General features: G+C 42.9%; 1 protein-coding gene across 1 annotated transcript in view; it reads left to right on the top strand.

The window, feature by feature from the left end:
* LOC145404292 (organic cation transporter 1-like) overlaps positions 1 to 16383 on the top strand; it is a 48936-nt gene that overhangs the window by 21051 nt on the left and 11502 nt on the right. The window contains exons 4-8 of the mRNA XM_080275812.1: positions 1010 to 1175; positions 3458 to 3612; positions 8080 to 8248; positions 12719 to 12791; positions 15903 to 16054. Coding sequence (XP_080131938.1) covers positions 1010 to 1175; positions 3458 to 3612; positions 8080 to 8248; positions 12719 to 12791; positions 15903 to 16054 — 715 coding nt within the window. The remainder of the gene's footprint in view (positions 1 to 1009; positions 1176 to 3457; positions 3613 to 8079; positions 8249 to 12718; positions 12792 to 15902; positions 16055 to 16383) is intronic.

The raw sequence follows: 16383 nt of genomic DNA, 5'->3' as shown, positions 1-16383 counted from the left end.
TGGAGAGATTTCATTGAGGCCCTATGCATCCCGTGGGGTGCCACAGGAAATGATTGATTGGTTGATTGACCTCTTCTTTGAAGATTTATATTTGGATATGGATAGTTACTATCCTCTTGTACGTCATTTATGCAGAGTATGAAGATTTTAAAAGGATTTATATAACACAGACTACGACAACAAGGTGTAATAAACAAACTAAATCGCTTAGGAGGAGGTGTTATGGGGCTTCCTTAACCGTCGAGAATACGGGTCTATAGGATTCTTTACAAATACGACTTAGGATCACTCGTGCACCAGGGTAAGTACTTATAAAGAGTTATAACCTTTTCACTACCACGATATGTTTCTTGTTATTCTTGCTGTCTCCAGACGACTTTGTTCAGCATAGGAGAAGACTAAGAACTTTACTGACGCCTTTTCACAACTGGGGACTGTTATATGCTTGACCAAACGCACAAAGAATACACACATACACACACACATTCTCTCTCTCTCTCTCTCTCTCTCTCTCTCTCTCTCTCTCTCTCTCTCATATTCCCTTCGAGACAAGCAAAAATACACCCACTGCCTGTAGGGGATAAGCTCAGGAATATATCTGAGTAATGGTCTCTCTATCTCGAGTAAATGAGTGTATACAGGTGGTGATAATTGCCGAGTATGGTGTAATCAAGGGAGCTGATACGTTCTCATTACCCTTGGCTTCTTTCTGTAATGATTCTAAAATGAGTTATGATTGGATAGTTTTAGTGGTTCGGAATTTCTCAGCTAACGAGGTAAGATGTTACCGTGGATAGTTATGAATAGTTTGGTTATTGCTGTCTCATCCTACACCTCATTCTTCTAACCCTGGCAAAGATTTTCGTCCTTTTGTAGTTTGTTTCTCGTAACTCGGAATAAGACAATACTGACTCAGCATCGTTTGCATAGCACTTCTTCGTGACTAGCACCAAAATATAGTGTTAACTTCTTGTTATACCAAAACTCACAATGCCTCCTCACCCGCCAGCGTGTCGGTTCGGGTGGGACTACGATTCTACTCAGTTCCAAGCTACGGTGGCCACAAGCTTCGGGTGGTTCTGCGAGCGAGCCGCCTATTCCCAGCACATCATGGCTGTAACGATGGCGGGAAACGCGGCGGGCTCTCTCCTGCTGCCGCTGCTCTCGGACAAATAGTGAGTTTGTGAGGAAATCTGAATGGTTTGTATGAATTAGAGTGATCGTAACTCCAGGCAATGAGGTGGGCCCTTATTATCCCTGATGATATGGGCCTCAAGACTGACCCCTGATGCACACCAGCAATCACTGAAAACTCATCACTCAAATCTCCATTTACTCTCATGTGGGTGAGAACACCCTTATACATAGCCATAACCACTCTAACCAGCCACTCCTCGATCTCATTGCCCTCTTCACTACCTTCCTATGGACTCTGTTCTCCAAATTAGAAAAAACAAAAAGGCTGATCCCCTTTCTTTCCTATATATTTTTTCCTGAAGCTGTCGAACAGTGAATATGGCATCAATGGTCTCTGTCTTGCATTAACCCAAACTGCATTTCATCAGTATTCACTGTTTCTTTAATCATACCTTCTAGAATCTCTCTGGTCCACATGTTTTATGCCTGCATAATTTCCTCTTTCCAGGGCATCACCCTTCCCCTTGTATACGTACACATTTACAATCACACTCTTCAGCCAGTCATCTGGGACAACACACTCATTTATAATCGTAATTTCCAAGTCAATAACTAACCCTCTCCTGTATCTCCTGAGGCTTTCAGCAATTCAGCAGTCAACCCAGATACACCTGCTGCCTCTCCCAGCTGCATCCTATCTCTTGCCCTGCTTACAGTAGCGGCGTCAATCAAAGGCCTAGGGCCAAACACTGGATCTGCTGACTCCAGACTTTCACTTTTCCGGTCAAAGTCCTCATTCAGCAACGGGTCATAATGCTGTCTCTAGGAGTCTTGAATATCATACCCTCACTGATCACCAATACCTTTCCTTCATCATTCTTCACACACTGTTCACCTACAGAGTGACCCTAAATGAATGCAACCCATAACACTAAGAAGATATAGGGGCATCACTCGTGGGGGACAATGGTTCCAAGAGGATGGGGCCATCCCACACACTGCAAAGCAAACGTTGATGCGGCTGCGGCAACGGTTCGGGGATCGACTGATCAGTGGGAGGTGTGACCCTGAGTGGGCCCGACACACACGACCTGATTCCCCCAGATTTCTCTATGTGGGAGTTATCTGAAGGATCATGTTTATGAAAACAACCCCCAGACAATCAGAGACCTGAAAGCAGAAATCACGGCCAACATCAGAGCTATCCGAAGAGAGAAGTGTGTCTGCGTACTTGACAATTTCGCATTCAGGAGTGCCTGCGACGTCGAGGTGGTCATTTGGAACACATTTTGGAAAGGTCATAAAAACAGACCATTTGAATTGCAGAGCCCAAACTTTCAGGACTGTTTTGTTGTCAGTTCAGCTTACTTAAAAAGTAAAGCAAATCTCTAATCAGTTGTGTAAATGACACACTTTTATGCGCTGCATTCGCTTATTACGGCCTGATTTCTCTTGCGTGCTATTTATTTCGTTTTGACATAGACATAGCTTGCATGGGTGATGTACAAGAGGAAATTAAAAGCGTATTATACAGTCTAAATAGCAAAGGAATAGGTGCTAGACAGCCTACTCAGGCGGCGAGAATACGCCCCTACATCCTCCAGGCCGATGACGTAGTTTTTGTTCTTGCTGCCATCAGACGATATGGAATTTGACGCGGACGTCTGGTAGTGAAGGACACACACACACACACACACACACACACACACACACACACACACACACACACACACACACACACACACATATCGGTTTTGTCTAACTCCTCCAATCCCAAAAGTGTCTCCTAAACTTAATATAATCGTCTGGATAATGCAAGAACAGCATTTGATAAAGCATTGCATCTATCCATCTGTCTGTTTATCTATCTGTCTATCCTTCTATTTGTTGCCAGACGTCTCATTCCCTTAAGGGGTGGCCACAAGCAAATCGCCTTCACGTCACCTTGTCTTCCGCCGTTTGACTGCCCTCCTTCGAGCTCACACCCTCTCTCTTTCATATACAAGAATCTCCCCACTTCATCCCTCCATCTCATTTTTGGTCTCCTGCTCCTCCTCCTCTCTCCATCCACCTCACTCACACTCTTTTAGCCAGTCTCATTCTCCTTCCTCCAACTGACACCCCCTTTCTCATAAATCTCTCTACTCCATCTCTCTATCTCATCCTTGGTCTTCCCCTCCCCCTTTCCCACTCCACCTCACACACTCTCCTAGTCAGTCTCTTATTTTCCATCGTCACATGACAACCATTTCAAGCAAGACTAAAATTTTAAAAAGCGTCATCGTAGCAAAGGGGTTAAGTCTCCCCTTCCTGCCCCCAGCCTAGGTCGTCGTGTGATGCTGGTGGTGACCTCTGGCGTGTACGTGGTGTTTCTCGTGCCCACCCTCTTCCTCTCCCACCCCGCCGCCCACCTCATCTTCAGGTTCCTCGCAGCGATCTTCTACCCCACCTACACCGCCATACCGTTCATCCTTGGTTAGTACGCTGACTGTGATGATGATGATGATACTTGCTACCTTCCATGTGTGTGTGTGTGTGTGTGTGTGTGTGTGTGTGTGTGTGTGTGTGTTATGAGAGATGTGGGAATGGGAAGTGCCAGTAGATTGCAAACAATATCACTGAAGGCAAAGATAGATGTCTACTGTAAGAGCACGTCCACACCAAACAGTTCCTGGTGCGGGCGGGAAATCTGCATCTCTTTAAACCATAGAAGTTCTGGACCGCACCCGCCTTTGTCCTTTGAGTACACTTGCCAAGCTCCCGACCGGGCCAGCAAACATCTGGTGTGGACGCAACGTAATGCAAGGGAAAGCTTTTGTGGCGTCTGCCGCCTTAACCCTTCAGTACGATGACGCCTTTTGATAGTTGATTAGTGGTACTATTAGAGAACTGAGGAAGGATTTCGTGTCCAAGATTTAATAAAGGCATTACCCAACCCCTCCAGTTCAGAAAGTCTCTTCAGTGCTGAATAAAATCATCTGGAGGTACTGAGAATAAAAACGACGTCCTCGGGCTGAAGGGATTAAGGAAATGGCAAGAACTATTGATTATCAAGGAGGAGGAACGGTACTTTCGATTCCTGAATGTAATGTAATAATAGAAGAAGTCTGCAGTTGGTTTCAGGAACTCTGGATTATTATTCACTTTCATTTCTCAGTGGCTGTGTCTGTTGAGCGGAACCTACGGCCTTTATGAAGTTCATTGCACTAATCACAACTTTGCTAATGTTCGTGAGGCCAGTTACATCAATGATTTAGTTTGCTGTTATTCACGCCAGAACTTTAATACGATGTATCAGAACACCGCCGTTGTTCATTAAAAAAAAATAATAATAATAATCCCATAATGCCATAATCCACGGCTATAACCCACCATCACCAACAACATTCATCAGCACTGCCACACCACTAACAGTATCAACAATATCAGTAATTAACACCACCAACAACAACCACAATATTGATCAACATTACCACTACTACCACCATCAACACCACAAAAAAAAGTAACAGTAATAATAATACTGAACAACAGTAACAACAATATTGATCATCATTACCACTACCCACCACCACCACCACCACCACCAACAACAACAACATTATTGAACTACAGTACCACCATCACCACCACCACCACCAACAACAACAACAACAGTAATCATATTGATCAACACTCCTACCAACAACAACAGCAACTGCAATAATATTGATCAACACTACTACCACCGCCACCACCACAACCACCACCACGACCAACAACAACGACTACAGCTGCAATAATATCGATCAACATTACCACCACCAGCAACAACAACTGCAACTTTTTTTTTTTTAATAACAACAGAGGAAGGAAAAACAAATGAAAAAAAATAATAATAATCCATACACCAGATTACTGGTGTCCTCTGTTGCTAAAATATCTGTAACAGTTAGACTTGAACAGCTGTAAGTTGAAGTTTGGAGGGAAACAACTCTGGGGAAGCGAGTTCCAAAGCGATGCAGTTCGGGGAATGAAAGAATTCTGATAGGCAGAAGTTCTGCAATATGGCTGAGTGACATTCCAGTCATGAGCGCTACCAGATGCCCGTGTAGCTCGAGGGAAGGCATGGAGAGGTGGCACCATGGACGCAACTTCATCTGAGCATTTGCCAAAAAAAATATCTGTAAAATAATGCAAGGGAGGCAACATTCCTTCTTGTAGGGGAGGTAGTTTATTTGTAATGGCAGAGTTGTTAATAATTCTAACAGCCTTGTTCTGAATTTTGTCTAGTTTTAATGCAACCTCTCCACATCCACATTCCACAAGGGTGAGCAATATTCAAGTTGAGAGCGCACATGACTCTTATAAATTATACCTAAATGCTCTTCAGTGAAGAAGTTACGGACTCTGTACAATAATCCAAGTTTCTTTGAGGCGGTTTTAGCAAGTGATTTAACATGAGAGGTCCAGCTGAGGGCATTGTTAAGTGAGACGCCGAGAATTTCAATACTTCTGGAGATGGGAATATCAGTAGTACTGAAGGTAATATACGAATCTGGCAATATCTGTCTATTAGTAAATTGTATATATTTAGTTTTAGTAGCTTTAAATGAGACAAGGTTGTTTTGTCCCCATTCACTGCAATAATATCGATCAACACTACCACCACCACCACCACTAACAATAACACTAATGATCTGCACTGCCAGCACCACCACCACAAAAAACAATAATAATAGTGATCAACACCACACCACAACCACAAGTGACCACCACCACCACCACCACTAACAATAACACTAATGATCAGCACTGCCAGCACCACCACCACAAAAAACAATAATGATAGTGATCAACACCACACCACCACCACCACCACCACCACCCACTAACAAGTCATCAACATTTGTATCATTATTTTTCATTACTGCTGCTGATGCTAACCGTTCACCATCACAGTCACACCCACCATTACTATACCTGCATGAGTATATACTACACACAGACTTTATCACATTATCCCAATACTCACCTATCATACACTGCTTCCCTCCTTTCTCTGATATATCTTTCTCCCTTTCTTGTTATCTCAGTAATAGTTTTAGTTACTGTTTAGAAAATAACCATAACAGATAACGAAATACCAGGATTAAATCTTAAAGTTTGTGTCAATGTCTATATACTCTGTAAGAAAAAAATCATACCTGAAACATGAACACACAAATGGAAGGTAACTGTTGTAACAATGGTAACAGAATAAAGAGAGTCCCCATTAAAAATACCTGTCATAAGAAAAATTCGGATACTATACCTACACATGATCTACGTGTGATGTTTTGATTACAATAATAATTTAGAATGAATTCCCAAACTCTGGCCCGAAAATTATGACGCATTCATTTCCTTCTAACACGTTATTCAACCGAGAGGAAACTCGATCTCGCCATGAGGTGTTTAAGTAACAACCTCTAACACATTCACAATTTTAAAGAAACACTTTCATCTCTTTCGGGAGAAGATGAGAGGAGGGGGAGTGGCGTGTTTGGTCGCACAACCGTACTCGGTATATTGACTTGGCATCGACAAAGCATGGATACTTATTTTGGATCGTAACTGTAGACTACGTTTACCAATGATCTGTCTTCTGTGGGGAATCATCGAAGTTTTATATAACAGAGTTTAAAGTATGTACTGTAAATTTTGCGAAGTTGGTATGCAGCCGTTGTCATAAAGTAGTCACGGTCACCCGCAGCATTTGTCTTGTAATGCCACAGAACAAACTGTGGTCCATTAAGTGAATTATTGAAATTAAATTCATTGTTAAATGCAACTACTGCAGTTCGTGTCACCTTACGTGGCCTGGTAACACACGTCAAAGCTCATGCATCAGTTTCATTGGATTACGGGCATGTATGGATAACCAGCATTTTTATACCTCAAAGCACTCCGTTTCCTTAGAATGGCTTTCCCAGGAACTTATCAGATTTTCTGAAGATGGTTTTCTGTGATGCGTAGCTATGAATTTTCCACTGAGCTCTATAATATGGAGAGGCTATCTCCGCTGCGGGCGTGTAACTTTGGCCGCCACATTGAAACCAAGGTCCATTTAGTACATAATGGACCTTGATTCAAACACCACCACTCGTCGCCTCCACAGTGGTAATGCAATTGGATCACTGTTCTTAGCTTGTTGTTTGTGTTTCGCTGTTGCTTATATAAGCTAAGCAGTGGATCATGGCACTATATTTTCCGAATTCACCGGCTGATTTCAAAAGACGTGGGCGTCGGTGGTGTAGATAAACAACATCAGCGCCGCCCTAGGCCCCTGGCGTCTGGTACACAAACGACGAGGTGCCACCCATGGGAAAGCCTCCCCGTATTATAGAGCTCAGTGGAATTTTCTGATGACCCGAGTAATGGACATCATTTCAATAAAACATATCTTTGCACTGTGGTTTCTTTGGCGTCGTTGTAACTGCAGATACGCCCTCTGTGGGTGAACTTGGCAACCATCTGTGACAGTATTTAACAAGCGGCGGCTGTCATCAGGCTGTGTGAATTTAAGTGATTTTTATGTTATTAAAACACACACACACACACACACACACACACACACACACACACACACACACACACACGCAAAAGAAGAAAAAATGGTAAATGTACAGTTGGCATCAAATGTTTCTCGCCTCTCCTTTTCTGTCTGTGGACTTTTAAAATCAGTCTGATGAACTCTCAGTAATTTACACTGATGACTTTAGCTGTCCACAGATAAATCAGTGACATCATTTTCAGGTGCTCAGGATTCATCAAACTGGTTTTCAAAGTCCATGGAAAGAGAAGCAGAGTCAACTAAATAAATCCGGTCAAATAGTCTGTGTACACTGCGTACTAAAATAATTATTATCATATTGAAGTTAGGTTATCCGAACTGCTCTAACGTTCAGCTTCATCACTCAGTTATGGAAACTGTGAAGTGTGAGTGGCGCACCATGGTCAATGGCGGGTTCTGCGTCGCCTTCGCACTGGGGATCTGCGCTGCCTCCCTCGTGGCCTATGTCATCCCACACTGGCAGGCACTGGCGCTCATCTCATGCCTCCCTCACTCACTCGGACCCCTATACTGGTGGTGAGTTAATATTATCATTGTATTATTATATCAGCACCACCACCAGCTGCCACCACCACCATGGATATCATCCAGACTTCGTTTCCATCTAAGGTTTCATTACGCAGTGAGAATATTAGGAATTGGTCAGTGAACAACTGGTCACGGATGATCCATAACTGCTGCCTGTTGCAAAGGAAGATTTTAAAGAGCACACTGTCATTTGCTGAGTGAGAAATATGACTGCGATACTGAGGATGTTAGCAGTGTTGAACCAGAGCGAAATCATACTCCAGAGAATGAAGAGGATTGTTGCTGAATAACCCCGGTCAGTCTGATCGTGCAGACTCATCAGCTGCAAGCAACTACCCCTGCAGTGTCGTCCCGTGCAGTGAACTGATGTTCCCTTGCGGTGTACATAGGCAGCTCCTCACCACAGTGAGGCGCGGGGAAGGGTGAATTCCCCGAGCTAGGACCAGTGGACCATATAGCTCTGCATGGCAAGGAGAGATCCTTGAAGAGACTGCTGCATCTCTCACCAGAAATACGCTACCTTAGTGCGGGCTCGAGCTGCAAACCCCTGCGGTCGTGAAGTGCGAGCGCTAAGAGTGAGCTATTCTGATCCACAGAGGCACGGAGAAGAATATGGAGATTTGGTTCCCGGATGAACAGCGCATTTGCATCTCTCCACCCAGTTAACAGGGGCACCATTGTACTCTTCACATCACCCTGTAATTTGGTCATATAGTTACCACCCAGCGTTGAATATGGTTTCCTGGGTTACGGGAAAATATTAGGCTTGTCTCTCAGTGTGGAGCCACCTGAAGTGGAAAGAAAAGTAATAAAAAGTGACAGAAAGGATGTGAGAAATCGGAAGAAAGGAGGGAAGGATAAATATGAAGGAAGAAGTAGGCAGCACTGCTTTAAGTGAGTATTTAATGGTCGCCACTGTGTGTCACCAAGAACGACAAGGCAGTTGGAATAGCAATCACTTGAATGAATATGGGCAAAGCGACTTCCATCCCTGAAATAGTGGGTGAGATGCTCAATGCTGCTGGTGATTTAGGTGTGAAAACGATAACTGAGCAAATAAATGCGGGTTGTGATGGAAGAAACAGTACTAGAAGACTTGCTGCTGTTTTAGTATGAATGTGTATAAAGGAAAAAGTAATGCACTGGAGGGAGGTAATTACAGAGAATTGAATCTGTTACTTGAAGCTATTAAATGAAATTCTGTCTGATATTCTACCGGATTGAGACAGGACTGATGCAATATTCACTACCCTTGAGCTGCAGGTGAGACAGAATAAAAAGTAGCACTGCGTATTAGTGGACTTGGAAAAGACATTTGATAGTTCCGAAGGTGGTCATAAAATGGTCCAAGAGAAAGCTATACCTGTATGGTGATAATCTGTCAGGTTGGTGGTGAAGTTATACGAGAGGGCAACTACTCTTTTGAGAGTAGCTGGAGAGTTAAGTGAGGAATTCTGGTCAGTATAGGATGTATTAGGTTTCCTCCCAGTACTTGAGGTATTTTCAATAGAATTTGGAAGTAGCTCACTTTGTGGAACCTCTGTGTAGTGATGGTTTAGCCGTGATTGTTGAAAGATGCCAGAGAAAAGTTAGAGACTTGTAAGGATGGAATGGAAGCAAACAGATTGGTAAAACAAAGATTATGGTCAGTGGGCGTTTGGCGGTAATGTCGTGGAATAAGATGAGTGACCTTGTGCAGCGTGTAAAAAGGGAGTTGAGAGGAGTTTGTCTGTCTACTTTGTAATAAACAGATTATCAAAAGGTGCTGTGGTGTCGGAAGTAGACTACAGGACGTGAGAAATTTTCAGTGTGCGGTATGTGGGGGTTTTCGGGCTGTTGATGATTTGAATGGAAAGTGTTGCTTGAGATGACTCCTACTTGGAGCGGGTAGAAGAAATCTGTTGTCTGGGAGACAAACTGAACCCAGGAAGCTAGTAACATTCCTATTAAAGGTGGATGAAGAAGTTTAGGGGGAAATGTTGCTTCTTCCGACTGAGGGGTAGTCACTCCTTTCGTGCAAAGAATACTCAATACAAAACATGCGTGGGAAGTGTTACTTTACATGGCAGTGAAACCTGGCCAGCGAAAGAAGAGGATACAAGAAAACTAGAAAGGACAAAAATGAGATTTTTGAGATGGATGAGCAAAGCATCACTGAGTGACAGAACTGAGAACAAGTGGCCTTCTCTGAACAATAAAACCCTTACCACTCATCGAATCTAAACCCTATGGTCCCTATCTGGTTGAAATGCCTTAACCCACTGGGCCACCAGGCAACTATTTGGACAAATGATTGTCATCCAACGTAGTAAATGATTTATTGGATGATAGAAAACTACTTGGCTTGTCAAAACCATTTGGCTTGTCACTCAGTATATGCGAGTAGTCAAATGATGATTGTAATATGTTGTGTAAATGAATGGTTGGCAGCGACACCTATTACAATTTATAAGAAAAACAAATATCAGGTATATCTGGCTATCTATTGCCAGACGCATGAATCCCGTAAGGGGTGGCCCGTATATCCATGAATACAATAGGCTGCAAGGACAAGGAAAGAACGAAAACCCGCCATGTCTTGGTCTTCCTGCCTACCATAGTGTGAGATATGGGTGTAAACTGATGACAAATTTATCGGTGAATCTAGCCCATGGTCTCCTCTAAGTACAACATATCGGTTCCGCATCCTTTGTACAGTAGGCCTCCTGATTGCCTTCCTTTTCATCTCTTTTGAGTATATCAGTGTCTCCCATCCTCACACCCAGCGTAACATCCACAGGTCTCATAACCTTTTTAGTCTGATGACTTTTTTATTCACTGTTTGCATCCAGACGACCTTTTGCAGCTTACAGGAGACTTTTGGAACTTGGGGGGTTAGATGTAGCCTTCATTAACTCCTTCAACAAGAGATTTCACAGTAATAATATGATCCGCAAGTACCAGTAATAAAATACAACAGTACTTCATGTCACTGAAGGGGTTAACACGTGCACTGATAAAGTACTTTCTGTCTTCATGATTTAGAGATCGTTTGGAGGTTGCGAGAATAGAATTAAGAACAAGTAATCATTTTAAGAGTTGATGATTGTGTCCAACCCTTTCGGCACGAGACCTTTCCTTAGCTGAATGGAGTCGTCTGGAAGCAGGAAGAATCGAACACAAAACAAAGGACACCTATGATAGGCCTATACCCACTCATCCCAACCGTATCCATCACCCCAATACGTCCCCAAAAGGTGCCCTGTGTATTTTGACACTTCCATTACACAGACTCCTGACACCCCAGATAACCAACACACACACACACACACACACACACACACACACACACACACACACACACACACACACACACACAAAACTCTACGGGTGAAGCTTATCAGATTTCACCCTTCATAAAGGTACAGTGACTCAGTTAGGGACACACTTTGGATATGGCCGCCCCTGTATGTCTGCAAAAAGGTCACTGTACTGAAACGATTAACATCCCATGTCATATCAACGTTATTGTAAAATTCTTTATGTGAGATTAAGGTAGAGTGTAAAACAAATATTCGAAGGTGTGGATGATCAGTGACGAGGTGTAGTGCGTGATGTTGATAGTTCTCGTGCTTTGAAGTTTTCCTTTTCTTGTATTGTATAGATTCATCCATCTATTAAAATAGTATGGGCACGGGCAGATGAAGCCCGTCAGGGAAAATAAAGGCTAATGGATGAAGGTGTGTGTGTGTGTGACTATCCAGGTGGTGGATAAGAGGAGATAGTCTTGAGGAGGGCTGAGATGGGGGATAGTGCAGCGATTTCAGCAGCGGTTTCAAAATGCGATACTCGTCTGACGAGATTGCCTCGTAAGGTGGAGCGAAGGGCAGCGGTGGAGGGGCAGCCTAAGAGGTAATGTAAGAGGCCACACATCACTTTGGTGACAGTGTGGGGCATTGTTCAGGGTCCCTGCAGGCAATCTGAGTGAGGCATGGATAACCCAGCCATAGGCGGCGTAATCGCACTGTAAAAGAGTTGGTGGTGTGCGGAGGGGCTGTGAGTGGCTCATAATTGGTGGCCTTGCATACCAAGTGGCAGAGCGTGAACCTTCTGCCACTTGGTCTTCGTAATTTGCACGCGTGACTCTGACCGTTGCAGCGCGCCCTCATCGCTTTATTTGATTCTTGTCTTGTTTTAAAATCCTCTCCACCTTATTCTTTTATGGTGAGTAGGAATAAAATAATGATGTTGATGATGATGATGATAGTAGTAATGATGATGGTGATTGTAATGGTGATAGTGATGATGGTGATGGTGTTGGTGATGGTAATGGTGGTGGTGGTGGTGATGATGATGATGGTGACGATGGTGGTGATAATGATGACAGTGATGATAATGATGATGATGGCAGTAGTGGTGATGATGATGATGATGGTAGTGGTAATGATTTTAAGAGTAATGGGAGTTGTGCCGTAACAGGTTCGTGCCGGAGTCTCCTCGTTGGCTGCTATCCAAGGGTCGGCTTCCGGAGTGCTGTCGGGTCCTGCAGAGGGTAAGTCTAATTTTGGTCAAAGGTAAAGTAAATACAAAGTCAATAATTAAGTCCAAAGTAAAGAAAAGAATGAGTAAATAAATGTAAAGTAAATACAAAGTAAATAATTAAGTCCAAAGTAAAGAAAAGAATGAATAAATAAATGTAAAGTAAATACAAAGTAAATAATTAAGTCCAAAGTAAAGAAAGAAAGGAATGAGTAAATAAATTAATAAAGTAAAAGCAGCACTTAGAGTACAACACCCACGCCCATCAGTTTAACTCTGCCTTGTGACCTTGATCTTCGACAGCTTGTTCTCATAATCTGGTCACGTCACTCTTGCGTGCCCCACAACTCTATTTGGGTCTACATCGGGGCAGAACTTTTCAGGCTGAACTTGTTTTGTGACCTTGATCTTTGACCTGTTGTTTCCCAAATCAAATCTCTTTATCTTTGGCTGACCCTGTGTCCTTCCACCAAGTGTGGTAGAAATGGAATCAAAGCTGTTAGTTGTAGGCTGAACATTTGACCCGCCCCGTGACGTTGTACAGATTGATCTCAAAATGGAATCGCCACGTCTTTGCGTTACCGTGAACCCTTCCACATGCTCGGTCTGAATCAAAATGGAATCGCTTCATCTTTGCGTTACCGTGAACCCTTCCACATTTTTTTTTTAAATAACAGAACGGAGGAAGGAAAAACAAATGAATTAAAAAATAATAATCCATACACCAGGTTACTGGTGTCCTCTGTTCATAAAATATCTGTAACAGTTAGACTTGAACAGCTGTGGGTTGAGATTTGGAGGGAAACAACTCTGGGGAAGCGAGTTCCAGAGAGATGCAGTTTGGGGAATGAAAGAATTCTGATAGGCAGAAGTTCTGCAATATGGCTGAGTGACATTCCAGTCATGAGTGCTACCAGATGCCCGTGTAGCACGAGGGAAGGCATGGAGAGGTGGCACCATGGACGCAACTTCATCAGAGCATTTGCCAAAATGCTCGGTCTGAATCAAAATGGAATCGCCTCATCTTTGCGTTACCGTGAACCCTTCCACACAGCTCGGTCTGATGCGGATGGAAATTGTTGATGCAGATCTTGTCTTGTGACCTTGACTTTAGGTCTTTACTAACGACCTTAACGTTATTTTTTTTCTTTTTCAAAATCGAGTTCTTTTATTCTCCCCTTATCCTTAGTCCTTTCACAAAGTCTGGTCTGAATCGAAAACACTCTAAATTGACCTAGCCATTTGACCTTGCCCTTTGACCAATTGTTCTCAACTATAGGTCACCTCACTGGCTGACCCTCAGTCCTTCCACTAGGTTGGTCCAAACCATATCATCACACCGTTTAAGGTATTTTGTCACCTTGCCCTGTGACCTTGACCTTTGACTGATTTCTAATAACTGACGCCCTTCGATCCTGCCTTATCCTCAACCCTTCCACCAAGCTTGTCTAAACTGGATAATAAGTAGTTGGCCTTGCCAGGTCAAGATTTGGCCTGACCTCTGACCTGGTATGCACAAAAACAATATATTTACTCCTTAGATGAACGGCAATTCTTCCGCAAAGTTTGGCCATCAATGGATCAACACAGTGTGAGTTATATTGTACACACACACACACACACACACACACACACACACACACACACACACACACACACACTGGTTAAGTTCTTATGTTATATTATGGGTGTCTGTGCGAAAGTTTAGCAAAAGCCACAACTCTCCACGAATCAGGATAATGGGTTGTATTGAATGTACAGGTAAGTGACCTTGAAGATTCGTATCACCTCTTCCGTTGCAATTTATTTTTCACATCACACTTCAGTATCCTCTTGTACGGATGTTGTTCCTAGTATATCGTATTGAAATAATAAAGTAAATAGGGTGCAAGAGAATGTTAAGGTGCAGTATGCAAAACAAACCACTAAGGGAGAGGTGCTGCGAAGTCTCCTAGGCTACATTAGATACTGTTTAAAGGTCCACATCTGCTTGAGATCTTCTAGGGTTGCATTCGCCTCAGTTTAGGATGCTTCCTTGCACATTTTCCTAAACGATTTATTTTGCAGACTTATCATCCCGACCTTTATTTTCTACCTTAGACTTGGGTATGGTAAGGTCCAGGAACAATAAAATACCTCATGGACGAAGCGCTCTCAAAAGTTTTCCCCAATCAGAAGGTCCACACTATCATTTACATACCATCCAAGCCCCAGGAATCCCGACCTTATCTCATAGGTATAGCAATAAAAATAAATAAATAAAGAATGAAGGAAGAATGAAGGTGGATCAGATTCCCCCACGATCGCCCTATACTCCACCCATGCTGCCACGAACCTGTTTTGCATATTACACTTTCCTCTTCTCTTGTATGTTATCTGTGTTGTGTCGAAACCTCCATTACGATCATGTATTTTAAATATTACTCAGGCTACACCCAGACGATTGTATTCAGATTCAGAAAGACCCGTTATAGTCATGGAACTAATGAAGGGTGTAAAGTATTTAACCTCTCCAGTCCCAATACTCCGTCCTAAAATAAATACAATCATGTGACACCGTGAAGAACGCAATTTAATACGTCACTGGGTGTAAGGGTTTAGTATCGACAGCAGTTGTGTAAATAAACAAGAGAATATCAACATGGCATATTAGGAAGAGGTGCCGCGCTGCAAACCCGCCAAAAGTGACAAGATATGGGCCTTGGTCAGCTGCCCTTTTTCTGCTACCCTTAAGGTGATATCTGAGGCATCTAAGCACCTACTTCTTCATTAATGGTTTATCCTGCATATTACATCTTAACTCCCATTTTATGTATGATATTTTAATGTCGATACAATTTGCCTCACCTTAACATTCTCGTAAATGTATGTAAGATGTTTCAGTATCAGTAGAGTTTACATGACAAGCAGTTTCTCATACGTTTGTTTGTGATATTTCTATGAACAATACATTTTGCATCACCTTAACATTCTCTCTTATGTTATTTACGATCTTTTAATATCGATACAGTTGGCATTATTAACATAAAAGATGATATTGAGGTGTAATGTGCAAAATAAATCGCTAAGGAAGAGATGTTACCAAATTTCCAAACCCAGTTCAAGTACCTGCCATATTTTCTAGATATCTGTAATCAATGGCCGTGGAGAAGTGACGCGACAAGAACTGGAGGAGAAGCTGTTACTCTCCACCAGGCAGGATAAGGCGTCACAACTGCACCAGGTGTTCCACTACCCAGTACTTCGACGCAGGATCCTAAGACTGTTTTTGGTGGGGTAAGACATTTCAACGTCTGCCTGATATGTTGCGAAAACTGTTGGGTTCAACTACACTGCACTTTTAGGGCTGGTGGCGATATTGTCAATGGAGATGGAGTGAGGCCATGTGCGGTTTGTCATGCACAAGGGTATGGGAAGTAACACCATCCAGTGAATTGTTTGTGATACGTGGGTGCATAATAGATGCTGCTGTATTAGAGGCAGACTGCAAGATAATACTGAATTCGTATGTGCTGTGTGTTTGGGAGAGCATTTGGAGACTGTCTTGTGTGATAAGATTGATCTTGCTGGTGAGGCTTTTGAGTGTGCAGAGAGGGACATGTTAT

This window comes from Coenobita brevimanus, chromosome 63 (assembly GCF_032717465.1).
Source record: "Coenobita brevimanus isolate Jiangsu-jjx chromosome 63, ASM3271746v2, whole genome shotgun sequence".
In the NCBI taxonomy this organism is placed as follows: Eukaryota; Metazoa; Arthropoda; class Malacostraca; order Decapoda; family Coenobitidae; genus Coenobita; species Coenobita brevimanus.
The sequence above is the reverse complement of the archived record's forward strand: the minus strand, read 5'-3'. Positions and strand labels throughout refer to the sequence as shown.